Here is a 27,675-nt window from a genome sequence, read left to right as displayed (position 1 = left end):
CAGGAATCTGACTGACTGGATGGAGGGTACCTCCCAGCTCTATCCACGCATCTGGTATGTCTTCAAGCTGATTGCTTTCTCTGTGGCACTTTCTCAAGGTTTACATTGGATTGCTTCACAACCTCATTGTTTGGATTCCTTGTGGGTACCATCTACAACATTTTAAGTAGATGTCCTTTGCCTCTGAGCAGCCAATCATTGTGTGTTTTCTGGTAACTATCCAAGAGTGTGGAATATGATTATAGCAAAATATTTTTAGCAGCTGTTCAGGAATCTTGAACTGACCCATGTAAAAATTTGGTTTGGTTGAGTACCAGTGCTAATTTGAAGTGCAAGTCCTTGTGATTGACCAAAACTCTGGGTGATCTTGTGCTGTTTTGATTGCCACATATGAAGTCACTGATCTCATACAATTGTGAGAACCCAGCCAAAGTCATGGACCTGATCCTGAGCATCTCCTCATTTTGATTGCTGTCATCTTGGTGGGGGAGGGCAAAAAGAAAACAATTTTTCAGCCTGGCAAACAAGTCCTCAGTCATCCATCTCGTAAAAGAATGTTTTTTTCCAATAGACTGCAAATGTCTACCACTCTGTTATCCAACACAGTTCACTATTCACTACAATTTAGTTGGAGGGCATTGATTTGAAGTATTACTTGAGCACATGCAAAGAAATACATACTTACTGACACTGGGGTGCAGATTGGGTTGGGTCATATGTTCTTGTAATGATTCAATCTAAGCTGAATGAATCTTGACTCCGGTAGTTGGTGAATGTGAAACCAATCAACAGTTTAACAACTTGAGGCACTTGAGAAAGTGTATCTTGTATCTAGAGTGTGCCTAGTATATTCTGCAGTGATCTGTAGTTCTCCATTGATAACCTTTCTGATTGTGTGAGCAGCAGGCTGTTAATATTCCAGCTTCAGGTGCTGGTCACAGTGTGGTGGGCCTCTGAGGTTTATAGTAGTGTCATGATGATCTAATAGATCAGCGCTCCAAAAAGCAGATCAAAGTTATAAACCTGTATGTTGTAAAACTAACCTTCAATCACAAGTGATATGAATTTAGGCTTTCACACAAGCAGGCAATAAAGCAGCTGAGTTAGCAGTACCTATTTGATGTGCGTTTTGCCTCCAGCCAAGGATGTGTACTTGGGCATTGCCTACATTATCCCTATAACATTTAGTGAGATAGTGATGAAAGTATCCTTCCTGAGACACCATAATATAACACTATTGACATATTTCACTGCCATGTTGTTAGTGTCCTCAGTCTCTCATTCTTTTAAAACAAAAACTGGGAAATGCAGGCCTACATTGTAAAAGTCATGTTAATAACGCTCCTGTTACTGACAACCCATCTGACCCGTGGGAAGTGTAACCTAATGCACTGAAGTGTAATGTGGAAGTTGGCTCTTGGGAACAATGTTCCCAATGCACTTGGGGATTTTTGTCAGGGATTGACCACTCCCTCCTTTTGTGCACACAAACATGCAAGCTTGCACACATACCAAAGTTTTCCCAAATGTTTCAGGTCATAAACCTGTCATCAGATTTTGTATGTTTGCAAAGTATACTGACACTGTCTCGTGGTAAATTATTCATATATTAAACTTGGAGAATATTAAACCAGTCATTTTCTTTCTTTTCTAATCCGAGGTGAGCACCTTTAGTTAAGGTCATGGTTTTACAAAGCAAAAATGCAAAAGGAATAGCTCATGAAATGTAATAAAATTATTTTACTTGCCTCCCTGAGCAATTACTGGAAATGGAGTGTATACGTTTACCAATTTTATTTGATCTCTTCATTCTCAGGTTGGTATCGATTTTACAGGCTCCAATGGGGATCCTCGTTCACCTGACTCTTTACATTATATAAATCCTAATGGATTTAATGAATATTTGATGGCAATCTGGTCTGTTGGAATGGTTGTTCAAGACTACGATACGTAATGTATTCCTGTCTACTTTATTAATAGCATTGTTGAGATAAAATAGGATGCTGCAAATGAGAGGATTTTGACCCATTAACATAATAATAAATACATATTCTTTTACATGTCTAATTTTTCATTATTAACCATTGCTAAATAACATTTCCTAAATATACCAATAAAAATTGTTTTCTCATTTAGTTAAAACCTTTTTTACCCAAGATCTACACTTGCACACTTACGATGTTTACAAACAACTTGCAGCAATTTTAAGATATGCCTTGTCATTTTCATCTTGTCTAAAGAAATCCACTTCAAATTGCAGTAAATTAATATTGTGATTTGAAATAGTTAAATACACAGTGCATGAAGGATTATTATCTCCTAGTTGATGCTGCAGTTTCTAAGATTGTGTGAAATAGAATATGCGTGCCACCAACTGACAAACACAAATGTAATTAGAGAATGGGGTTGCTGATGTGTTAGCATATCAGGTGTTGGTGTGTTCTGAGAGTTTGTCAAGAAGATAATCTCACCCAACCTGGTTTTGTAAGGGCTACAGAAAATCTACACCATCCTTTATTTTGAGTTGCTTTTTATGACTCAACAATTTGTTGGGCAGTACATGCATTTTAAGCCACACTTTACCAGACTTACTAATTTCTGTATTTTGGGGTTTTTTTTTGAAACACTATTTAAAAGAAACAAGTCCAGTTAGATCATCCACATTTCTTATGATTGATTAATCTCCAAACTTGTCTAAAGTCAGTTAAAATTTCTTCTTATTAGATAAACCCTCCAAATTGAAGATGATACTCTGGGCTTTTGTGCACACACCTTCAAATGTTTACATTTAACCTCTATCTGGACCTGTCGTGGCAATGGCAATGCCTGCCATTGAGCCATTTTTGTATGTATACGACCCCTTTGTGAATCTTCTCTAGTTTGGATAGTGTTGGGCTCCAGACTTCCACGAATCAGTGGAGATAATGAGTTTTCCTCATAGTCTTTAAGCATGCCCTTGAAGCATTTTCTCTGCCTTCATCTTTACCATTTGCTACTACAGAGCTCAGACTAGAGAGTTTGTTCTGGAAGTCTTGTGTCAGACCTGTGGAAGATTTGGCCTGGTCAATATTGCTGAATGACGATAACCAATGCCTGAATAGTAGGGATGTTGGACTGAGAGAGGAGACTGATATTGGAGTATCCATTCTGTCATTGGATTTGCAGCATTTTGTGAAGTATCACTATTGTCACATTGAAGTGTTTGTTGACATCTACTCTTGTTATACTTGAATATCAATGGCAGAACTACACTTTTTTTTAAAGTTAATAATTGAGTCCAAGACATGATGGAAGGATTTTTCAGCACATTTTCCACAGTTTTGAATATATATTGGCATTTTTCGAATAGTAAAGGTACGGTAATACGTTTCAACACTTAGACAAAGTTGGTCAATGTTAACACTCAACTTGCCTTTGCAGGACAGAGCCCTATGATTAATTACTCCATTAAAAACATGTCCACATTGCAGCCTGTAGTGGTAACATTTGAAGGTATCAAAATATTTAACATTAATCGATCAGACTATTTTCAGCTCCTCAGGAGCCTTTAATCAGGAGTTACAAGCTCTGAAACATGACTGTTGAAAAAGCCTGCATTACCACAAAGAAAAAGTGAGGTCAAGGAACTTTAAATTTCCTGTGGGATTCTCAATCTAATCCAACCTCTGAGGGTTCGCACTTGAAGCCTTGCAGATCAATTTAAAAAGTCCACATAAAAGTAACTCACAGTTGGAAAGGCACTACAGGGTAGAATTTGCAGCCAAAAATTCTAAAATTTTTACTGAACCAATCTTGCTCTTGCCTTCACTGGAGAGGAAAAGTCCAGCCTATAGTATAAACTGGGGAATACTTCTAATTGATCTCCTACCACATGACCGTTTTGATGATGCTTCTTACTCTTTTTTTTGTAGAGACAAGATGTTCCCAGCATTGGGATTTGGTGCACAGATACCCCCTAACTGGCAGGTAAATTTAGACCAGTTTATATTAAAAATCATTTAAACTGTAGTTATCAAATCTTATACAATTTTTTGTCTCCTTTCAGGTGTCACATGAATTTTCCATTAACTTCAAACCTGACAACCCATACTGTGCAGGTATGCAATTGGACAAAAATGTGCACTATTGGGTCGAAAACAGTCAATCACGGATGTTGGGAATAGTGGTCATTCAGAATTTGGTCCTAAACCTGGAATATTTGCACATTGTGTCATCTATTTCAAAGAGAGCCAAATTGCAATTGTTAATCATTGTTGGTTGTCTTAAAAACTCTTTTGAGCTCCTAATATCTCTTTTTAGTTACTGGATTCTGCCACTCTTACGTGGTTCAACCTATGGATAAAACAGCATCGTGGTTGACTCTGAACTGCCCTCTGATCACTTAGGGATTACCAACAAATGCTGGCTAGCCTGCAATGTTGATCCCATACATTTGTAAAAATATCTACAGTCTCAAACTTCACTATCTTTTCAATCTGGACTTCAAGTTGACAAGTATTCATCTCATAAAGGGAGGGTTGTTAATTTCCATAACAAATACAAATAATAAATTCATTTTCAAAGATTTTTGTGCAGAAAACTCCAAAAACACTCTTCGCTTTTTTCAAATGTTCAGAATGTATTACTTTATTTCTGAAAGTTTAAAAGAACAACTGCAAGCCATTAAGCTTAATATCTGTATAAAAAGCTGAAATCTTTTGCTAAGGATGTTGTAACAAGGTACTTAAAATCCAAGTGCAATCAGGCAGAGTCAACATGGCTTTGTGAAAGGGAAATTTTGTTTGACCAATGTATAATAGTTATTTTCAGAAGTAGCAACATGTGGACACGTTGTATGTAGATTTCCAGAGAAGACTTGACGATATGACATCAAAGGTTCTACAAACAATAACAGTTATTGTTGGGGCACGTTAGTTTGGATCGAAGATAAGTGAGCTAACAAAACAGTTGTCATAAATGGTTGTTTTTCACATTGGCATGATGTAATAAATGGAGGTACCAAAGGAATCCAGTCAGGGGCCTTAACTATTTACAGTGTATGGCATTGACTTTGGTGAAGGGCCAAATGTACAATTGATAAATTCTGCTGCTAACACAAAAGTAGGTGGGAAAGTAAATTGTATAAAAGACCCAAGGAGCCTGCAAAGTGATATAGACAAATTAAGCAAGTGTGCAAAAACTTTGGTGGTTCAAGTACAGAAACTAGGAGTAGGCCATTCGATCCTTCGAGCTGGCTCCACCATTTGATTCAGGCAGTTCGTAGGTTCCGAATGGGTTCTGTTCCTGAACACAGGACAATACAAAGCAGCCGGTCATAAGTACAAGAAATGTTCATATGTTCAGTCTTCAAAATTATATCCCTGTATGGGATGATGTTCGTTAAGTTGCATGTTTGTAAATAAAGGACCCATTCATAGCTAATGCTTTTCTCAAAGCCATAATCTCAATTTCTCCCCATGCCCCTCGATATCTTTAATATCTAAAAATGTATCTATCTCTTGAATATATTCAGTGACATGGTCTCCACAGCCTTTTGTGGTGGAGGAATCCACAAGCTCACTACTCTTGGGGTGAAGCAATTTTTCCTCATCTCAGTCCTAAATGATTGACCTCCTATCCTGACACTATGTTCCCTGGTTTTAGACTCCACAGCCAAAAAATCTTCCCTGCATCAAGTATGTCCAGCTCTGTCAGAACGTTATATTTCTCAATCAATTCCTTCTAAACTCTGGTGAATACAGGCCCAATTAAACCAATCTCTCTTTATTGGACAGTCCTTTCATGCCCATTATCGACCTAGTTAATCTCCTCTGCACTCACTATGTGGAAAGTATCGTTTCTTCAGTGGGAAGACCAAAACTGCATTTAATATTCCAGGTGTGTTCTCACCAAGGCCCTTTTTAAATGAGGTAAGATATACCTATGTCTGATCTCAAATCCCCCTGCAAGAAAAGCCAATGTGCCATTCGCCTTCCAAATTGCTTCCTGCATGTACTGTCTATTTTCATTGGTGTACAAGGACTCCTAGATCCAATCATACATTCACACATCCCAGTATATCACCATTTAAATCATACATTTTTTTTCCTGTTTCTCACACCAATATCTATAAATTCACATTTACCTGTTACACTGCAACAGCCATTCTGACACATGCCTTTGACCATATCAGCTGGAGGAAGGTCGCCTCCTCTTCTGCCTTGGGACCCTCCAAACACACTGCATCAACACCGACTTCACCAGTTTCCACATTTCTTCCAAACGCCCCCCACCTCATCCCAGATACAACCCTCCAATTTGGCACTGCCCTCATGACCTGACCTACCTGTCCATTTTCCTTCTCCACTGCTGTGCATTTTGCAGCGCCACACTTTTTGACTTTGACCTTGCCTTGCTCACTATCAATCTGGTACACACCCTGATCACTTTGTGAAGTGAACTAAATTGCTTCAATATGGGTTTGTCTGTTTACCAGTAAAATTGTGTTTTTCACACAATCTGGTGTAGTAGCAATTAACAACGTTGAGGGTTGTCTCATGCACTTTAGCAAGATTTGAGACTGTGTTCGACCTATAAATGAACTTGCTTGTTGACTGTGTTGAAGCACGATATGCCCTATCAGTGTGATGTTTTTCATCAGCATTCACGATGCCATGTTAATGATCTAGTCACTTATTAGAGATTAAGTAACTTGGTCAGTTTATTTAAAACTGTAGTATTTGCAATATGAAGCAGGAATTATAGCAAACCAGTTGATTTGTGCTTGCAGCTTGCAAACTAAAAGCAGACAGACTGTCAGGTAGAGTCTCAAAATTACATCCCCACAGCTCATAGAATTCTTAAAGGTGAATTCTCTTAAAGACAAAGTACACATAAGAGACTGCAGTAGCTGTCCTATTTGCAGCAGAACTTTATGGGAGCTGATTGGCATCATCAGTTAGCTATGTACCCACCTGAACCCTACCAGAAACCTCCAAGTGATCAACACAGTCATCTTCACTTTTGAAGATGAAAAGAGGGAGAATATGCTTTACAATAAGATGTATTGAATCAGAGTTTCCAAATTTCAGCAGTTGATTCAAAGTAATTGTTGGTTTTTGACATTTGGAGAACAGCATTACTCATTTACTGATTATTAAGATTTTCCCTTATTTTTCAGGTTTGCATTTTTGAAGTTAGTTTTTCATAGGTTTAATTAAATAAATATTTTTAAAAGGGAACATTTTTGATGCTTTATATGTGCTTTAAGGTAATTATTATAAAGATGTTCACATGAGTGGGGGCCAGTTAACTGTGCGGTTTAGGGGGTAACGTGATAAAGCCAGGGACATTTTAAAAACTCAAGTCAGTGAACTGAAAATACATCTTAATGGACATGTCCTTTCCATATGATGAGAAAGCACACATGGCTTTACTATTATATTACATAGTGGTACAAGGCCTCCCACTTTGCTCATTGCTGGAGCTGAGACCAGTTGACCAAAGGGTCCATCATAAATAGATAAGCAGTTTTAAACTGGATCAGTGGCATGTGCTTCAGCTCCTCTGCTGACCAGAAGATCTATACCATTGTCTTTGGCTTCAGTCATTAAGTCTAATAGTGTATGCTATGACCTCCAGTCTGTTTAAATGAAAAAAAATCACCTGCTTTCTGTCCAGCAAGTTGTCAGCACCATGCTGAAATGTCAGTTGATGAGGTTGTTGAAGTTCTTGGAGTGGGCCTTGAATCCACAGCTTCTGTTTTGGGAGATCAACTAATGTGTCAAGGCTGACAGCTAAATTTTGAATGTTTTAAGTCTTATTGGGAGGGAAACAAAAAGTGTATCTTCAAAAATATCAAGACTAGAAGAATTTATTTCTGCATCAGGTCTTAAATCTGCACAATGCAATTTTGTCATTTTTTGCATTTACAAAATGCATGTACATAGTTTCAAACTTTCTTCAATTATTCTGAGATAGAAATAGTTCATTGAAGTCTAGACATTTGATTTGGACTATAATTGTTATTTTGCTGCATGTGCTCTTTTGGAAAGTAGAATGCCAGAAACTCCTCAATTTAGCCTGAGTTCCTACTATTGCTGTTCAACCTTATACATTGCCAGATATTGTGAGCCTAAAGTTGCATTATGATTTGCACAGGAATAGCCTTTTAGCTTTGTAAACAAATTAAATAGATGAAAGCTAAAATTGCAACCAAGCTAGATTGTCTGCAATAAAAAAATGCTCTACCTATTTGCTTATCAGGAGTGCAAGGAATTGTGGATGCCTACCACAACTGTCTTCCCCAAGTCAAACTGTATGGACCAACAAACTTTGCTCCCATAATAAACCATGTGGCAAGATTTGCAGCTGCTGCAATTCATCAGCCAACAGCTTCTGTAAGTATAAAGAGAACCCCAGAAATAGAGAATGTCACTATCTGCAGGGAAAAATATTAAGGATAAGTTAATGATTTTGATGGGCTCCTTTTTCTTAATCTTCCAACATTTTCTAGCTGCAGTGAGAATCTTATGTTTGTCAGTGTTCATTTTTTTCATAGTAAAATGTACAGTATCACATTGAAAATAAGGCTATGGAAATGCCATACTTTTTAATAGATGTTATGGTTTCAAATGATATATAGAAGCAGTGTGATATTATTCTGACATATGACTCACTTAAAATTCGGACCACAATTCTGAGGGAAAGCAGAATCCTTAGTTTTGGATTTAATGCAGAGCATATAGTAATAGAAAAATATTGCTAAATGTGTAGAAGACCTTAATTGGATCATAGTTTAAATATTGCACCTAATTTTACAAGCTGTAACCAGTCCAGCTGGTTATGTCTATGTCTAAAAGGTTTGGATAGTTCTTATAATCTTTCTAATAATCTTGGTTCCTGTATCATTTAAATGCCTTCCTCTGTCATAAGTACTAAATGAGTCACTGGTAGCAAGAGAGATCATGGTACTTTCCGTTTTTTTCAGTCTTGTTCAATGGCCACAATGGAAACATTCCTACCCTGGGGACAGTAGAGAGTTGAAGTTCAAAACACATCTGCAAAGTCTGCTATTTAGAAAGAGTAGCTGTCCCTAAAGTCAGTGCTTTCTCCTGAGATTAATTCAAAATTCACAAAGCATACATCTGCAATGTTTGCATATTAGATAAAGTATGATAAATGATTGACTGACTGCAAAATTCAATTTGTAAATAGTTCAATTTCAATTGTAAATGTTAATCATGATAATGGTGTGATAAGAGATAATTCAATAATGGAGAAGAAAACAGTGTTTTGTATATAAAGATACTGAGGCAGAACCAAAAATATGTACACAACATGAAAAGTTTACTTAGTGCTACTCTGGTAAACTGAGGTGAATTATACAACGTAGATAAAATTATTTCAAACTTTGCGTTGATGTCTATCATGTAACCTGTTACAGACTTCTTTTTTAAATGATAAACTGCTATTATGGGTTATGCTTTTATAGTTCATGCATTTCAGTTTCATGTTTATTTCCTCGGGGATTCTAATGCCACTTATTAATTAGAGCTTTTCAATTTTTTTCCCCTTTATTTTTTCCGGTTGGCAATTCTCAAAAGCTTAGTAAGAAGTATGATTTTACAAGTGTGATCACTGTCTGACACCTCATTCCATGTTTCTCTTATTTACCTGCCTTTCCTCTAACCTAGTTCACTGTAACCGGGTGCTCCCAATGTGGTCTTCTCTACATCGGTGAGACCAAATGTAAACTCGAGGCATGTTTCACTGGGCATCTCAGCCAGGCCTGCAGAGGCCAACTTGATCTCCCAGTCACTGTCCACTTTAATTCTCCTTCTCACTCCCTTTCTGACATGACCATCCTCGGTCTCCTCCATTGCCACAATGAATCAGACTGCAAATTGAAGGAATGATACCTAATCATCTGCCTGGGCAGCCTACAGCCCAGAGGACTCCACAGTGAGTTCTCCAATTTCAAATAACCTTCCCACCCATCCATCCCTCTGACTGACCCTTCCTTCCAGCTACCAACCAGATTCATTCATCCCATTGGCCAAGCAAGTTATACCCACCACCTGTATTGACCTATCACTATCTCACTACTTTTCCTCTTTCCACCCATAATCCACCACCACCACCACACACCCATCCTCTTGCTTGTCTACTCTGATCTTTTACAAGCGGGAGGTGACATGATAAATATTAATTTGATGTTCAATGTGCCACCCTATTTTCACCGGGGTAGAATTGGGTGTATCATATCTTTTCCCAAATCATTATCTTGGGTTCTCTGTCTGGAGCCCGGTTTGACCTACAGCACCTTGACATCCACTGTGGTTAGGGCAGAGAAACAACAGCCCCTGAATCTACCCCAGCCAGAATGGGGATGGAATCCTGTACTGTTGGCATCAGTTTGCTCCACACCAGTCTCCAGTAAACTCTCCATCCAGAAGCTGCTCAAACACTGAAAAGCAAATGATCATGAAATATCAATGCAACCTACACTACAAGGTTGTCATTTTGTTATTTGCACTTCAGAAACATCTGGATGTAAAAACAAAATGCCATGCTTCTGTGAGCAACACTGCCAAGACACAACTGATGTCATCCTGTTTTTATCCATCTTCTGATAATACATCTGTTGATGTTTATGTGCTGTGTTGTTCATCCTACGTGATTTCAAATAGAAAATCCCAGAAGTGGCATCAACAGCATCAGAAGTGGCATCAACATCTGCTTGTTTAACTTAGAATGAAGTCCAGCAGAAGTTTGAGAGATATCAGAATGTCTCAATTTGTAGATTTGTTTTTCCAAAGAAGATAAACTATTGTTTAGTTTTTATTTATTTACCATGTTCTCAGTTGATGTTGGTGGAAAAGAATTAGATTTAGGTGCACCATTGATGTGACCCTATTTGGCAACTTATCTTTGACCTGTGAAAATTTTTGTCTTAACAGCAATATTTCATCTTGCTGATCATTACGGATGGAGTGATCACAGATCTAGATAACACCAAGCAGGCCATTGTTAATGCTTCTAAGTTGCCGATGTCCATTATCATTATTGGTGTTGGTGGAGCAGATTTTAGTGCCATGGAATTTCTGGATGGTGATGATGGTGTACTGAGATCACCTACTGGGGAAGTAGCTGTGCGGGATATTGTCCAGTTTGTGCCATTTCGGAAATTTCAAAATGTAAGTATGTTTATTGTAGATATTAATATTTGAGGTCTACTTCACGGATTATATGAACTTAGTTATGATAATGCTGATTTGAAAGCATTTAATTTGAAATAAATGTTTGGCATTAACCATTTATAGGAGTCTTTCTTATCATTATAACTGTAAATAAAATACCGTCCTCCTTAGGGAAAATTCCAGAGGCCTGAAAGATTGCAAACATTCCATCTATTTTAAAAGGGAAGAGTGATAAACTTGACTACTATAGTTACTATTAGGGAAAATTTGGAAGTTTCCTTGGACAAAATTAAATCTCATTTGAAGAAGTGAGTTAATAAATGAATGTTATTATGGATTTGCTAAAAAGCAAATCATGTTAGCCTCAATTACTTCAATTTAGTATAAGATAAAGTTTTTATGATCATAATGTTGTTGAGTTTTGATTTTTGAGTGGTATTGTCAAAATGGCACATATTAGTCTTATGACCAAAACTAAAGCCAATAGTATGAAATGAATAGTGAGAACATGAAGACAAGATTGACAAAGCAGAAGGATGGATGAAAAAGCTCGAGTAGCATTTATTGATTGCTGTTCAATCAATACAGACATTATTTAAATAATCTTCCCTTGATTCCGTATCATTCTGTAATTCTAGCATATTAAATTGCGGTAGTCCATTTTGGGAGTCCTTTTTTTAAATGTTTTCAGAACAGAGCCTTCTAATACCAGTCTTAAATTTTTTATTTCACTTTTTTAAGACCTTTGTTTGCAAGAGATTTTGGTGAGTTCAAGCTTAGATGTTCTTCTTCAATGTGGTCATTAATGCCAATGGACTTGGTTACCTCTTAATAATGTTTTAATCCACACACCTAATCTGCTCCAAAGTCTTTTCAGGGACCAAAACAGTTTTTCAATTATCTTTCTAATTTCAAACGTATATTCAAAACAATCCAAAAGAGAAGAATAAAACCCACCTTCCCATCATAAACATCAACTAAATCTATCAGAATGGATAATTATGTTTAAATTGAACTTTGTATTCTCGGTGTTCAGGAGAACTAAGAATTGCTCTGTGCTGTAGTCAATATTTCTTCAAATTATACACTTACATTTTTTACACAGTGAAGAGAGAACAAAAAAAAAGTAAAATGGTGACCACTGTAATTTGTTAAGGTTAGGTTGAGGTTAGTTTTAAGTAATTACTTGATTCTGGTGACTGGATAATTTATAATTATTTGTATATACTAAAATATAATTGTGAAATAAATTATCCAGATCTGTTTAATATGACTTTAAAGATTAAGCTTATATGGGTTTTACCTTTTCTACAGGCTCCAAAAGAAGCTCTTGCACAAAGTGTACTCGCCGAAGTGCCTCAACAAGTAGTCTGCTATTTCAACACACACAAAATAAGTCCCTCAAAGGAGGAAAAACCTGAAGATTTTCTGGATTTCTAGTTGAAAGGCTGAGCTTTTCAAACTTAATTTGTTTGTGCCATTTCACTTGTTTAGCTCTTGTAAAAGCAATGGTTAATCTCTTATAAATGAAAGATATTAAGGATAATTGTTCTCACCCCTTTTGTGTAATGTCAAGAATTATTTTCTTGACTTAAGTCCTTTGGAAGATTGAACCTGTTTCCAAAATGAATTGTTTCATTTATCAACCGTAATGATGCAAGCTATGCCTTTTTGTATGTAATTCTATTGCTTTGCTCAGAAGTAATCCAAGGGTTGTTTGAATTGGGAAATGAAAATACTAGTTAAGCAGCCTTTCATGTTCTGCTGTATATTGCAGCACTGAGTTATAACCAGCAAAATTAGCTTCAGCATTCCCAGGTTGTTGAGGAAAACTCAAGAGTTCTTGCTCTTGACTGCTAGAATTATCAGATGGCCATTTTATAAAGCTAAGAAGCAACCCTGTTTTGAGCAGTTCACTAAGACGATTGAAATAAAATCTTGCATGTGTAAGTAGCCAATTGGATGAGAAACTGGCAGGCACTTTGTTCCTGTGGAACTGTATAATTGCTCCATGTAGACATGAAATGGTGATTTGCTGTGTGTAGGAGGAGAAAAGTGGAACCAAAATGAAAACACCTTTTATACTCTAGGTTTTTCCTTTACTTTTCATTTCATGTTGTTTGTCATTGAGACACCCCCCACACAACTCTCTTCCCAGAAACATGCTTCACATCTAAACTTAGATGATGTTTTGCAAAATTTATTGCTTAATACATATTATTATTTTGGAACAATATTTAGAATGAATCATATGGTATTTCTGTTAAAACTAAAAATTTGTTTGAGTTAACTTTTCTTTCAATTAGTAGGCTTAGAGTGTTTACATAGCAGTCTTGTTTACTGAACCCAGTTTTGGTCAAAATTACACATTTTGGTAAAGCATCAATTGTAACACTGAATTGGAAAATGACTTATCTATTATGTTTTTCATATAGTATTATGTGCACTATGTTGTGTTGAAATCATCAAATACTTAGCCAACATTACCAAAGATTAAAAATGAATTCAGGAAAGCTGTTTTTAAGGCTTTTTTTTATTCAAAAACATATTTGCCATGGAAAAATATATGAACAATGCACTTTCCACAATAAAGAAATCATGAAGATATCACTTTCCTATGTTGTTTGTTTTAGAGATGAATTTGTTTAACTATAAGTTCTATACTTTAATCATCTGTTAATATTACTCTGAAAGGAATCCAACTGTTTCATTGCTGTTGATTTGACAAGATCGTTTTATTGCATCTTTACATTGTCAACAGTCAACTGATGTTCTGGGCTACATTCTCAATATGAAGATTATAAAGCGTGTGCTCTAAAAAATTGTCAGATAACAAAAGTGATTGCCATGCAATTGCATACTTCAATTCCACAAACACATCTTAATATTAACTAATGTAATTTTATTGGGTGTTTTGGGTAAAAGAGGGAATGTTGAGAAATAAATATTGAATCTATTTGTAATAACTTGGAAAGACTGAAAATACTCAGTTGTTCATTTGTATTCTCCACATAATGGAGGGATGATTTTTGAACATCTCTTGAAGATCCAAATGAGTCAGAAGTGACCAAAAGCGAGGGTCTGAACTAAACTGCTGATTTCACTTGTGTTCAATGTAGGATGCCACTTTGATAACCCAGACTGATTTGTTATTCTAATTGTCTGATGTTGCTCATTGACATGACATCTGGTAGGTAATCACTGATGGCTGTGATCTCTGGAGGTCGACTGTTTGAAATCTTATTGGAAGAGGTGAGCACAAATAAAAAAACTCCCCTTGCTGAAGAAAACTTTTGAAACCCTTAGACATTTTGTCTAGATTTCATCAGTGTTTATCAGTATTCTTAGTATTTCCACGCAAAGCTAAATAATTGAATACTACTATTCAAACTTACTAGGTGTTAAGGAATCTTAAGATTCACTAGGAGAATTGAGGGCTTAGGTCATTGGAGCCTTGCTGGGGTTCTCCTTAGCCCCTGAGAAATTAGACAAGGATATAAGGCCAACCAAAGCAGAACCACTTATTAGTATTTGGGCATTGCTGGGTAGGCCAGTATTTATTGCTCATCCCTAATTACCCTGGAGAAGTTGACTGAACTGCCACCTTGAATTGCTGCAGACCTTGGAGTGTAGCAACACCCACTGTACTATTGGGAAGGGAATCCCAAGATTTTGACCCAGCAATAATGAAGGAATAGCGATATGCTTCCAGTTCAGATGATATTAGCTTGAAAGGGAACTTGCCTGTGGTGGTATTTTTCTGTGTATCTGCTACATTGACCTTCTGTTGCAGGAGATACAGCTTAAGATTGAGGGGAGAGTCTTGTTTTCTTTCGGCTACAATACATTTTGCCTCCTTTGGATCTCATGTAGCTAAACTTCCAATGTGGAGCTGAGATCTTCTCATTTCATTCCAAAACCATCCTGATGTTTGTTGCTCCCTGACAGCCAGCAAACTCTGTGTTCCATTAACTTAAGAACATGAAGCCCACATATACTGCTTGAACATGTACTTACTTTCAGAAATTGGTTCAGCTCAGTTGGCTGGATTTTTGGTTTGCAGAGCAGTGTGATGCCAACAGTGTAGGTTCAATTCCCAATGCTGGTTTGAGGTTACCATGAAAGGACTCTCATTCTCAACCTCTTCCCTTGACTAAGCTCTGGTAGCTCTCAGGTTAAATCATGACCAGTCATTTCTCTCTCTGAGAGCAGCCCCTATTGTCAGGTAAGACTATGGCAACGCAACACAACACAACTTTCGGAACGCACTATTTTAGCACATCATGGAAAAGTTAACCAAAGGAAAAATTGTATTCTAAACCATGTCTAACAAGCCAATGTGTCATATCAGAACAGCACTTATTTTGTGCAAAGGTAAAACACTATACAGATCTTAGAAAACTGACAAAAAAGAACAAAGTTCTGGAATTGCACAGTAGGTCAAGCAGTATCAGGTCAGTATTATTTAGCTGTTTCCTAGAACTATATGCTTTGACATACCTGCATGTTATTTTCTTTTCGATTAGTTGGCTACTGCTGTGTTAACTGTGCACTAGCTTGCTATGCAATAAGGGGGGGAATTGTAATCATGAGTGTTATGCAATTTGTTTGGCTGATGTGGCTGTCATGATTGAATAGTCAACTCTGTGTCACTTGGGAATTGTGCAGTCAGTCTTGCAACGCTGTTCAATAGGTGAAAATAAGGTGAAGCACTGGAATGTTAGGTTAGAGGCCAGATTGATGGTAATGGAGTAATTGTGTTGTGGTAATTTATACCAGAGGCTACTGGTACAGTGGTAGGATTTGTTGTGCTTATGCATCTGATGAATGCTGAGTTGACACCCAGGTTTTATGTCTGAACAGGAATTTTATTTACTAGTGCTTCTAAAATATCTGCAGATACAATTCCAGCTTTTCAGTTCAGTTTCTGTGTATTACTATCAGCACAGAACAACCAATAGAGGTACACAATCAAACACCGAATTACTGAATGCTACACATAAAGCATCTGAAAGCATTTTCTGTCTTGATTAGTCATTGAACATCTCAGTACAACCTGTTATGTCCTCCAGGCTTGACTCCCTCCGTTGACTTCCGTGGCTATCTGCTGCATTGTTCTTTTGTCAAATGTGCCGAGAGGGTCTTCTTTCTCCCTGGAAAAACATTGTCTTGATCTGTGGCTCTGAGCTATGCAGCCACAATGCATCTTTCCTTTAGAGGTGCAGGTTAATTTTGATAAAGAACAATGTCATGCTGACAGGGCACAAATCTTTGGTGGCAAGAACAGGAAGGCAGATTACTACCTAAATGGAGTCTAGTTCGGTAAAGGAGCAGTACAACGAGATCTAGGTGTTCTTGTACATCAGTCAATGAAAGCAAGCATGCAGGTACAGCAGGCAGTGAAGAAGGCTAATAGCATGCTGGCCTTCATAACAAGAGTATAGAAGCAGAGGTCCTTCTGCAGCTGTACAGGGCCCTGGTGAGACCGCACCTGGAATATTGTGTGCAGTTCTGGCCTCCAAATTTTAGGAAAGACATTCTGGCTATTGAGGGAGTGCAGCGTAGGTTCACGAGGTCAATTCCTGGAATGGCGGGACTATCATATGCTGAAAGATTGGAGCGACTGGGCTTGTATATGCCTAAGTTTAGAAGGCTGAGAGGGGATCTGATTGAGACGTATAAGATTATTAAAGGATTGGACACTCTGGAAGCAGGAAGCATGTTTCCGCTGATGGGGTGAGTCCCGAACCAGAGGCCACTTCGAACAGAGTTGAGGAGAAACTTCTTCACCCAGAGAGTGGTGGGTGTATGGAATGCTCTGCCCCAGAAGGTTGTGGAGGCCAAGTTTCTGGATACTTTCAGGAAAGAGTTGGATAGAGCTCTTAAAGATAGTGGAATCAACGGTTATGGGGATAAGGCAGGAACAGGATACTGATTGAGGATGATCAGCCATGATCATAATGAATGGTGGTGCTGGCTCGAAGGGCAGAATGGCCATCTCCTGCACCTATTTTCTATCTCACAAATGTGAATTTAGCCTGAGGTTGTCATACTGATTGTATTATAATAGGTGGGCAGGAGGCTAGAAGAACACAGCAATCCAGGCAGCACCAGGAGGTGGAGAAGTTGACATTTCAGGTGTAACCCTTCTTCAGGATTGTGGGTGGGTGTGGGGGTAGCGGGCGCAGGGTGGTGAAGTGGGGATAAGGGAAAACAGGTAGAGGGTACGACCTGGTTGGTCAGTGGAAGGAATGAATTCAGTTGGTGCCAGGGAGCATGGGAAGGGACGTTGTTTTGAAACTGGAGGATTCTATGTTGAGGGCAGCACAAATCAGCATTGCTAGCCAGTGTCTGTTTTGTTTTACAACCTATCCAATTTAGCATATCCTGGCCACTTATATTGCTCGGAGTTTTGACTTTTGCCCTTCGATTATATGCTGTTGATGTGGCTATATTCTGAGTTTCACACACCATAACATTTATAATTAGATTAGATTACTTACAATGTGGAAACAGGCCCTTCGGCCCAACAAGTCCACACCGACCCATTCCCCTACATATACCCCTGCACCTAACACTATGGGCAATTTAGCATAGCCAATTCACCTATGTTGAAATATATCGTTTTTTTTTAAATCCACGTGACAATGTAATACATTTCTTCCTTTTTTTCAGTCACTCAGGAAATTAGGAGAATGGCATTCACTCTCAATCCCTCTGCTCCAATCCCAACCTCACCATCAAGCCAGCAGATAAAGGGGGTGCAGTGGTAGTCTGGCGCACTGACCTCTACACTGCTGAAGCCAAACGCCAACTCAAAGACACCTCTTCCTACCGCCCCCTTGACCATGACCCCCCCCCCCCCCCCCCATCATCTCCCAGACCATGCAGAACCTCATCACCTCAGGAGATCTTCCACCCACAGCTTCCAACCTCATAGTCCAGGAACCCCTCACTGCCTGGTTCTACCTCCTTCACAAGATCCACAAGCCTGACCACCCTGGCCAACCCATTGTCTCAGCATATTCCTGCCCCACTGAACTCATCTCTACCTACCTTGACATTGTCCTATTCCCCCCAGTCCAGGAACTCCCCACATACGATCGACACACCACCCGTGCCATCCATCTCCTCCAAGACTTCCGTTTCCCCGGCCCCCAATGCCTCATCTTCACCATGGATATCCAATCCCTCTACACCTCCATCCACCATGACCAGGGCCTCCAAGCCCTCCGTTTCTTCCTCTCCCGATGTCCCCAACAGTACCCTTCTACTGACACTTGTTTGGTTGAACTGGTCCTTACCCTTAACAATTTCTCCTTTGGTCTGGAGGAAGTGGGAGGAATCAAAGGGGTAGCCATGGGCACCCGTATGGGCCCCAGCTATGCCTGTCTTTTTGTTGGCTACGTAGAACAGTCCATTTTACGTAATTACACCCCACCTCTTCCTCTGGTACATTGATGACTGCATTGGCACCAGCTCGTGCTCCCGTGAGGAGGTTGAGCAATTCGTCAACACACTCCACCCTGATCTTAAATTTACCTGGACCATCTCTGACACCTCCCTCCCCTCCCTGGACCTCTCCATCTCCATTAATGACAACTGACTTGACACCGACATATTTTACAAACCCACCGACTCCCACAGCTACCTGGATTACACCTCTTCCCACCCTATCTCCTGCAAAAGTGCCATCCCGTATTCCCAATTCCTCCGCCTCCGCCGTATCTGCTCCTAGGAGGACCAGTTCCACCACAGAACACACCAGATGGCCTCCTCCTTTAGAGACCGCAATTTCCCTTCCCACGTGGTTAAAGATGCCCTCTGATGCATCTCGTCCACATCCCGCACCTCCGCCCTCAGACCCCACCCCTCCAACCATAACAAGGACAGAATGCCCCTGGTGCTCACTTTCCACCCTACCAACCTTCGCGTAAACCAATTCATCTGCCGACATTTCCGCCACCTCCAAACAGACCCCACCACGAGGGATATATTTCCTTCCCCACCCCTTTCCGCCTTCTGCAAAGACCGTTCCCTCCGTGACTACCTGGTCAGGTCTACACCCCCCTACAACCCACCCTCCCATCCTGGCACCTTCCCCTGCCATGCAGGAATTGCAAAACCTGCGCCCATACCTCCTCCCTCACCTCTATCCAAGGCCCTAAAGGAGCCTTCCACATCCATCAAAGTTTTACTTGCACATCCACTAATATAATTTATTGTATCCATTGCTCCTGATGCAGTCTCCTCTACATTGGGGAGACTAGACGCCTCCTAGCAGAGCGCTTTAGGGAACAGCTCCAGGACACCTGCACCAATCAACCACACCGCCCTGTCGCCCAACATTTCAACTCCCCCTCTGCCGAGGACATGGAGGTCCTGGGCCTCCTTCACCGTCGCTCCCTCACCACCAGACGCCTGGAGGAAGTACACCTCATCTTCTGCCTCGGAACACTTCAACCCCAGGGCATCAATGTGGACTTCAACAGTTTCCTCATTTCCCCTTCCCCCACCTCACCCCAGTTCCAAACTTCCAGCTCAGCACTGTCCCCATGACTTGTCCTAGCTGCCTATATTGTTTTCTCCCTATCCACACCGCCCCCCCTCCCCCCCCCACAGACCTATCAGTTTCATTTCCACTCACCTATTGTACTCTATGCTACTTTCTCCCCACCCCCACCCTCCTCTTATTTATCTCTCCAGGCTCTCTGCCTGTGTTCCTGATGAAGGGCTTTTGCCCGAAATGTCGATTTTCCTGCTCTTCTGATGCTGCCTAAACTGCTGTGCTTTTCCAGCATTACTCTAATCTAGACTCTGGTTTCCAGCATCTGCAGTCATTGTTTTTACCTCTCAATGCTTGGTAAGATAGGCTGAACAGTCTGTTGTAACATTTTTGTAATTTTCGTGACATTTTTTGTCCAACCTACTTCCAATGTTGCTTCACAGGTCGTGCAATTCAATGACGTTTTTACTTCATTATATACGGGAAAGAGATCAGTCTGTCAGCATCTCCAACCATATAATATTAGCTGTACAGATCCATAACCTTGTAGTTGGTTGACTGAGATTTAATTTGGTATGAATGAGGCAGACATTTTATAATATAAATACTGACAGTTGCTGTTGTGGTTTAGAAGTATGCTGTAATGGCGTAGGTTAGGAATGAAAGCGCGCCGAAGAATCCTTAATTCAAGTATGATCTTGTGGCAGAACACAACCATCGATTTTGGAATCTTTCAGAAAGAGAAAATTGAGGAAATGTATAAAAAGGCAGCCAGAATAGCATAACTTTTTTGTGTGATGTCAAAAATTGGCTTTCATTTTCTCAGTTCACTAACTTTTTCATTTCTGTTCGTGTTTTCCTGGATCAAAAAGGGACTTCATCGCCATGGAAAAAAAACCTGGCAAATGTTTGCGGAACTAACTGAACTAATTTAAATTATGCATTCACGTATAGGAACCCCTCATTTGTCCAGTGACGGAAAATAGACACTTAACTCCTCTGGTCAATGCCCACTTACAGTTAGACTGCTGTGATATGTTAGTCTGTGAGTGATTTGTTGTGCAACCGAAGTATTGCATGTTGTTTTTGTTTTTCATGAAACCTCTCTGATCCACACTTTGACATCTCTTTATGGTTGTGAGCTGACTGAGATGCCTGGTTTGAACGCCCCCGTTTAAAAGCCGCCCTTGCACAGCCCCACTTACTGTGCTCTACTGTAACACTGTCAACACCAGTGACGTCCGCTGCAGCTCCGCCTGGCACAGGGCATGCGCAGTGTGATCGAACCTTGTGTCGGCAGGAGTTGGGCTAGTTCGCGAGCTGCTGTGTGAGATGAGCGCAACTTTCGGTGGTAATGAAAACTTTATTATCCTCCTAGACATGCTGAGGATGTGTGCATTTGAGATGCTTGCTATTTCTTTAAGTTCTGTTTTCTCGGGAATCCTGGTAGAGCTAATTTCAGTGCGAGGGCGATGAGGTGTGGCTCCTTCCAGGCTCGTTTTCACTTGTGTGTGTTAATGTATGATTTGTTCTCGGAGATAGGAATTACCCGTCTTACGTTATAGGGCGTCGTCAGAGGAGGACTCAAACCTCAAGTGCTATGTTTGTGTTGTCATATTCGTGCGAAATCCGTGTTTTCATTGCTGCTCTCTGCTACTTCTTAATTGACTCCCTGCTATGGAATTTCAGTGTCTTCTATTTAAAAGCTGGAGGCTGTCGTGAGAATAACATTGTTGATTAAGTTGTATATGTGAACTGATCTTAAGTTATATTACCCCCCGCCCCCGTGATGGTGGTAATGATAGTGAATATCAAGAGAATGTGTGGAATCGTTTTGGAGATGGTCATCGCCTGGGAAGGCGTGAATGCTTTATGCCAGGTGTCACCCTAAGCCTGACTGTTACCCAGGTTTTTCAGCAAGGACTATTGTGATTGGAGCGAGGTCAGCCAAGTGGACCTCATAGAATGAGTTCCCTGTTAATCTGGTCCAATCAGGGAGCCCTGGCTGACAGATGAGACAGGAGTGCGAGACATCCTGGTCGCTTTGAAAGCTGGATCAATGTCAACGACTCTTTACATGTAACTAATCAGTGGCTTTGGAATTATTTCAGACTGCTTCTCCATCTAAGGGGTTTTGAGGAACTGAATACTGCGAATACCCCAACTTTCTACCTTATGATGGAGGAGCACTACTGAAGATGACACGGGGACTGCCCAACCCCTCATATCTCCAGATATATGCTGGGAGTTGAGATGATTGGCCTGCTTTTACCCCAGTTATATCTCACCCAATTTCCACCTCCTGATTCTTCACTTGCCCAATTGCCAACTCGTTTTTTTGCCTTGGCCTTTAATCACTTCTGCCTTCTACCTTATCAGAGACCATTCCCTTTGGCTTCCCCCTAGTATTTCCTCTCTGTTTCTTCAGAGTCATTGCAACTCAGCTTGGTTTCATTCTGACAAACTTAAAATCCTGAAATGTTAATAGCTTCTCTGTTATGTTCTGTCGTTGTTTCATTAAAGTTTCCTGTCATTAGCCCTTTTTAATTAATACTTGTTTGTGATTTCTAGGAACACTGGCAAGGTCACATTTATTGTTGACTATATTCACCAGTTTCCCTGAGGTGGTGATTTTGTATCTGCTCTTGAAGCTCTTGTAGTTGTTACGGTGGTGATACTGCAGTTACTTGGTAGTGAGTTTCAAGATATTGATCCAGTAATAAAAGAACACGGATTTATGGAGTTTACAAGATTTCTTCTGCCCACATCTGAATAACATCTGGTGATGCACAAACTGCCTAATTTTTAATGGAAATGTTGCAGCTTGTGATGTTGGAATGCTTCATAGTTTCTTGAAAGTGGAGTTGCAGGTAGATAGTATCATGAAGAAGGCGTTTGGTATGCTTGCCTTTGGTCAGTGCATTGAGTATAGGAATTGGGAGGTCATGTTGCGGCTGTACAGGATGTTGGTTAGGCCACTTTTGGAATACTGCATTCAATTCTTGTCTCCCTGCCAAAGGAAGGATATTGTGAAACTTGAAAAGGTTGCAAAAATATTTACAAGAATGTTGCCAGAGTTGGAGGGTTTGAGCCATAGGGAAAGGCCGAATTGGCTGGGGCTGTTTTCCCTGGAGCTTCGGAGGCTAAGGGGTGACCTTAGACGTTTATAAAATCATGAGGGGCATGGAGAGGGTGAATAGCCAAGGTCTTTTTCTACTGGGTTGGAGGAGTCCAAAACTAGAGGGCATAGGTTTAAGGTGAGACGGGAAAGATTTAAAAGGAAACTAAGCAGCAACTTTTCATGCAGAGGTTGGCGCGTGTATGGAATGACCTACTAGAGGAATTGGTGGAGACTGATACATTTAAAAGGCATCTGGGTGGATATATGAATAGAAAAGGTTTGGAGGTATATAGGTCAAGTTCTAGCAAATAGGACAAGATTAATTTCGGACATCTGATCGACGTGGACGATATGACCGAAAGGTCTGTTTCCGTGCTGTATATATCTACGACTCTACTTCTGCATTATTCCATCTGGTGTCCTGCAGCTCGCCTGTTGTTTCTTAATTAAGTGCTGTCCCTTCACAGCAATATCTGAACAATATCACTTTTCACATGCACATTAAAGACACTTGCCTCTACTTCACCACCACTCCTTTTGATCCCTTAATTAGCTGTAAAATATCACACTGCTTGTCCACTATTGGATGTTCGAGGAACAAAAATGTCCTCCATTAAACATTGACAAACTGAAGCCATTGTCGGGTATCCATGCCAAACTCCATTCCTTCGCCAATGACATCCTCTGTATTAACTGTCTGCGGTTGAACCAGTATGTTTGCAATATTAGTGTTGACCCACAGGCTGAGCTTCTAACTATGTATCTGCACCATCAAAGGAGCAGCTTCTTTCACCTGTGCAAACTGCTGAAATCCTTATTTATGCCTTTGTTATCTCTGTGTTTGTCAGTTCCAGTACCAGTCTCTTGTATTCTGGGAATCTTAAAATCATCCAAATCTGTGCTGCCTGTGTCCCCTTCACGCATCACCTCTGGACTTGCTGCATCGGCCCTTGCTTAAGCAATGGCTCAATTTTAAAATACTCATCCTCATTTTCAAATTCCACTGCGGAGTTACCTTTCCCTGTCCCTGTACTCTTCTCCAGATGGATATCTGTGTTTTTCTAATTCTAGTGTCTTCAGTATCCTCAGATGATGCTGCTCTTCCATTAGTAACTGTTTTTAGTTTTCAAGGCTCTAAGGTCTGGGATTCAGTCTCTTTAACCACGTCCTACTTTTCTTTTACCTTAAAATCTATCCCTTGACCAAACGTTGGTGACCTGCCAGAATATTTCCTTATCTGACACAAATTTTGCTATATAACATTCTTGTGAAACAGCTTGGGGTATTTAATTACATAAAAGGTACTAGAATTTATTGCTTTTACATTGTAAGTTCTAAAAGAACTATATAAATAAACCACTGTGGTATTTTATTTAAATTTAAATGTTTTCCTTATTGAAAATCATAACTTTTAGAGTTTACCTCAGAATATCTCAACTCAGTGGGAAACCATTGTCTTCTCAACTTAGACATCCTCATGTAGCACATTTTCATACTTTCAAAATTGAACATAATCCTTTGTAATTAAATTGGAAATAATTTACACCTAATATGAGCTTTATAATTTCCAACATTACAACAATGACTACTCTTCACAATTTAATTAGTTGGATCTAATATATTTTGAAATGTCCTGGGTCGTAAAAGAGGCTTTATAGTGCTTTCTGTTAGAGAAGTGTTCTCTAACTTGTCTTTATCAAGCACTGTATTCGGAAATATCTGGCAAAGATGATTACCAATCAGATTCTAAATTAAATAAAACTACTCTGAAACCTCTTATGTACCTAGTTTTTATCACAATATATAAAATTAAATTTCTCACTACAGGTACTCTATTTCCTGCAAGTTTTTGACTTTATAAATTCAGCTGATCTGGACCTTTCACTATTCTCCTGGACTACATCCCTTCTGCCTTGCGTATCTATAGGCATATTGAAAATAAAGAGCTGCCAACACAGAACAATGATATTGTGTGCACAACTGCATGGAAGTCACCACTGAGAATGTCCAGCCATTGTCCAATGACACAAGATACTGCAAGGGAGGAATTGCTGTTTCAGCTGGGAAAAAAAGTCCTGCAGGAAGAAAATCCGGGAGATTAAAGATCCTCCATTTAAGCAGACCTGTGGAGTTTGCACATTCTCCCTGTGTCCGGTTTCCTCCCACAATCCAAAGATGTGCAGGTCAGGTGAATTGGCCGTCCTAAATTGCCCATAGTGTTGGGTGCATTAGTCAGGGATAAATGCAGGGCAGGGGAATGGGTCTGGGTAGGTTACGCTTTGGAGGATCAGTGTGGACTTGTTGGGCCGAAGGGCCTGTTTCCATACTGTAGGGAATCTGATCTTAAAACAAAATCTAATCTAGTCTGGCAAGAAGAGAATGAAAGATAACAGCCTTCAACCTGGAAAAGTATTAGTGTTGCAAGAGAGAAGAGGATGTATTCCAGGAGAATAGGGAAAGCTCCAGATCACCTGAATTCATAAAATCAGAGTTGCAGGAAATTCATAACTTCATAAAATATAGGAGCAGAATTAGGCCATTTGGCCCATCGAGTCTGCTCTGCCATTCAGTCATGGCTGATATGCTCCTCACCCTCATTTTCCTACCTTCTCCCCATGTCGCTTCAACCCACTACCAATTAAAAATCTGTCTAACTCCTCCTTAAAATTACTGACCATCCCAGCATCCGCTGCACGTTTTGGTGGAGTGAATTCCACAGATAAATAAAATAGTATTAAGTTTAATTTTATATGGACAGGGTGAACCTGCATGTAATTGTTAATCGAACAATCTTTCTCTTCAAACACTCTGTGGCTGCCAGAAAGAGCCCACTATGTCACCACACAGACCCCATTAATTAACTCCTCTCCCCGCCCCTGGTATTTATCATATGATTGTGTACTATTACATTAAATATTAAAATATAGCTTGGGGGAGATGCTGTATGTGGGACTGAAAGGAATAATACTTGGGAATGTCATAAGCACCACCTCCAATCATGATGTCGTACAGACATTGGGCAGAACAGGAAAGGATTTTGAAGGAGTCAGAAGGCAGCACGGTGGCTCACAGTGCCAGGGACTCAGTTCAATTCCAGCCTCAGGCAAACTGTCTGTGTGGAGCTTGCTGCACATTCTCCCCGTGTCTGCGTAGGTTTCCCTGGTGCTCTGATTTCGTCTCACAGTTCAAAGATGTGCAGGTTAGGTAGATTGGCCATGCTAAATTGCCCATAGTGTCCAGGGATGTGCAGGCTAGGTGGGTTAGCCATAGGGAATGCAGGGTCGTGGAGTGAGTCTGGATGGGATGCTGTTTGGAGTGTCGGAGTGGACTTGATGAGCTGAATAGCCTGCTTCCTCAGTGTCTGGATTCAATGATTCTAACCTAGCATCTGGTCCTTCTCAAAATCTCTGCACCTTATCAATGTAACTTGTAACTAGTTGCTAATATGCAATAAATTATTTCTTGTTAACTACAAGAGATTCTTTTAGTTAGGCAGTAAGTTTTTGTTTGCCATGCCAGACTAAGCATCCTGTTAATTTAAACTTAGAGGATGACAGGAACAACCTTCACATATTATAGTGAACTGACATGCTCATACAGCACAAAATAACTTGCTTGTGACCATCTGAAGATAATTTCTAGAAATTTGCTGATTTCTCTGTGTGAAGAGTTTAAGGATGGAAGAAAGACCTTTTCTTGCACCAATCTACACTCTGCATTTATACACAAAATACTACACAACGTGCAGATTGGTTGGGATTCCAGGGATCACTAGAACGGGATGCTGGCAGTAATGTCACCCTCTCGTGAAAAAATAAACAAGGTGCAAAAAATAAACAAATTAACCTCTGGGTTGATTAGAGCTTGTCAAGTTTTGGGATTTTTAAAAAAAAAGTTACAGTAATTTCTGTGTTGTCCCATAACAAATACATAGATAACAAACATATAGGTAAATGCAGATCTTCTAAGCATTAAATAATTGTAATCTAAAACCCACAGGGTTTCAGACTTGTACATCTGTCTTCCAAATTTTAAAATATTTGTTTTTTCTTATGTATTTAATATATGAAATTATCTTGTTGCAGTAATGAGGATGACTAATTATGGTATTAAATTAAAATATTGTATAATTTTTATGTGAGGGATGTAAATCACTAAGGGGAAACTCAGCTAAGCAATTGTGGCTTTAAAATGCATAGTCCTTTTAATGTGCAAGAACTAAATAATATAATTAAATACTGTGACAAAGTTTTGAGGCAAATAACATCCTTTTGTAATATTACAGTGCTTTTGCCCACCCATTGTGTATGAGGGAGAAGGAGCCAATTACTGTGTATTGTGAAGGTGGGAGGATGGAAAATGGGAGAAAGAGAATGGGAGAGTTGTGGGTGCAGTGGTAGTGTTATTTAATTTATTATTAACACATCTGAACAGGTGTATTAAAAATACTAGAGGGGAGATGGATTTAATTATTGTGTGTGTGTGTGTGTGTCTGGCAGCCACAGAGAGCTCAGAGAAAGAACAGCTGCTAGATTAAAAGCTTACATTGTAGGTTCTCCCAGTCAGATCCCTTGCCGTCAAATCCATGCTTTCCTGCTGTCAAAGTAGCCTTTATGTCAGTCTTTAAAGTTTTCCTAACAAAAAGAGAAACCCGTAAAAATGTTTGCTCACTATTTCGGTAAGGAAAAAAGAGACAGATCTGTATGTAGAAGAGATCAGATGAAGACAGAAGGCAATGCTCCAGCAGCTTAAACAGGTCTGTTACCTGGAAAACTTTGTAACTAATTGGAGATGCGAGAGAGGTGGGTGTTTTTACCAGAAGTGGCAAAATTATGAACTGGAATGTTCAATGGTTGGACAGTTGAAAA

At 39.7% G+C, this 27,675-nt stretch overlaps 2 protein-coding genes across 4 annotated transcripts in view; both read left to right on the top strand.

Annotated features, from left to right (window-relative positions):
• The window catches only part of LOC140477077 (copine-3-like), a 69,251-nt gene extending 55,458 nt beyond the window's left edge, over nucleotides 1-13,793 (top strand). For both annotated transcript variants that reach the window (XM_072570302.1, XM_072570301.1), the window contains exons 11-16: nucleotides 1,817-1,950; nucleotides 3,912-3,966; nucleotides 4,046-4,097; nucleotides 8,245-8,378; nucleotides 10,941-11,177; nucleotides 12,495-13,793. In XM_072570302.1, the coding sequence (XP_072426403.1) occupies nucleotides 1,817-1,950; nucleotides 3,912-3,966; nucleotides 4,046-4,097; nucleotides 8,245-8,378; nucleotides 10,941-11,177; nucleotides 12,495-12,620 (738 nt within the window). In that variant the 3' untranslated portion in view covers nucleotides 12,621-13,793. The remainder of the gene's footprint in view (nucleotides 1-1,816; nucleotides 1,951-3,911; nucleotides 3,967-4,045; nucleotides 4,098-8,244; nucleotides 8,379-10,940; nucleotides 11,178-12,494) is intronic.
• A 6,228-nt stretch (nucleotides 13,794-20,021) lies between these two features.
• The window catches only part of LOC140477076 (copine-3-like), a 49,159-nt gene continuing 41,505 nt past the window's right edge, over nucleotides 20,022-27,675 (top strand). The window contains exon 1 of one of the 2 annotated variants that reach the window (XM_072570299.1): nucleotides 20,022-20,043. In XM_072570299.1, coding sequence (XP_072426400.1) covers nucleotides 20,037-20,043 — 7 coding nt within the window. In that variant the 5' untranslated portion in view covers nucleotides 20,022-20,036. Of the gene's footprint in view, nucleotides 20,044-20,942; nucleotides 21,038-27,675 lie in introns of those variants that run through there. The other variant, XM_072570298.1, reaches the window with a different exon arrangement.

This window comes from Chiloscyllium punctatum, chromosome 5, assembly GCF_047496795.1.
Source record: "Chiloscyllium punctatum isolate Juve2018m chromosome 5, sChiPun1.3, whole genome shotgun sequence".
In the NCBI taxonomy this organism is placed as follows: domain Eukaryota; kingdom Metazoa; phylum Chordata; class Chondrichthyes; order Orectolobiformes; family Hemiscylliidae; genus Chiloscyllium; species Chiloscyllium punctatum.
This window is presented reverse-complemented; position numbering and strand designations above follow the sequence as displayed.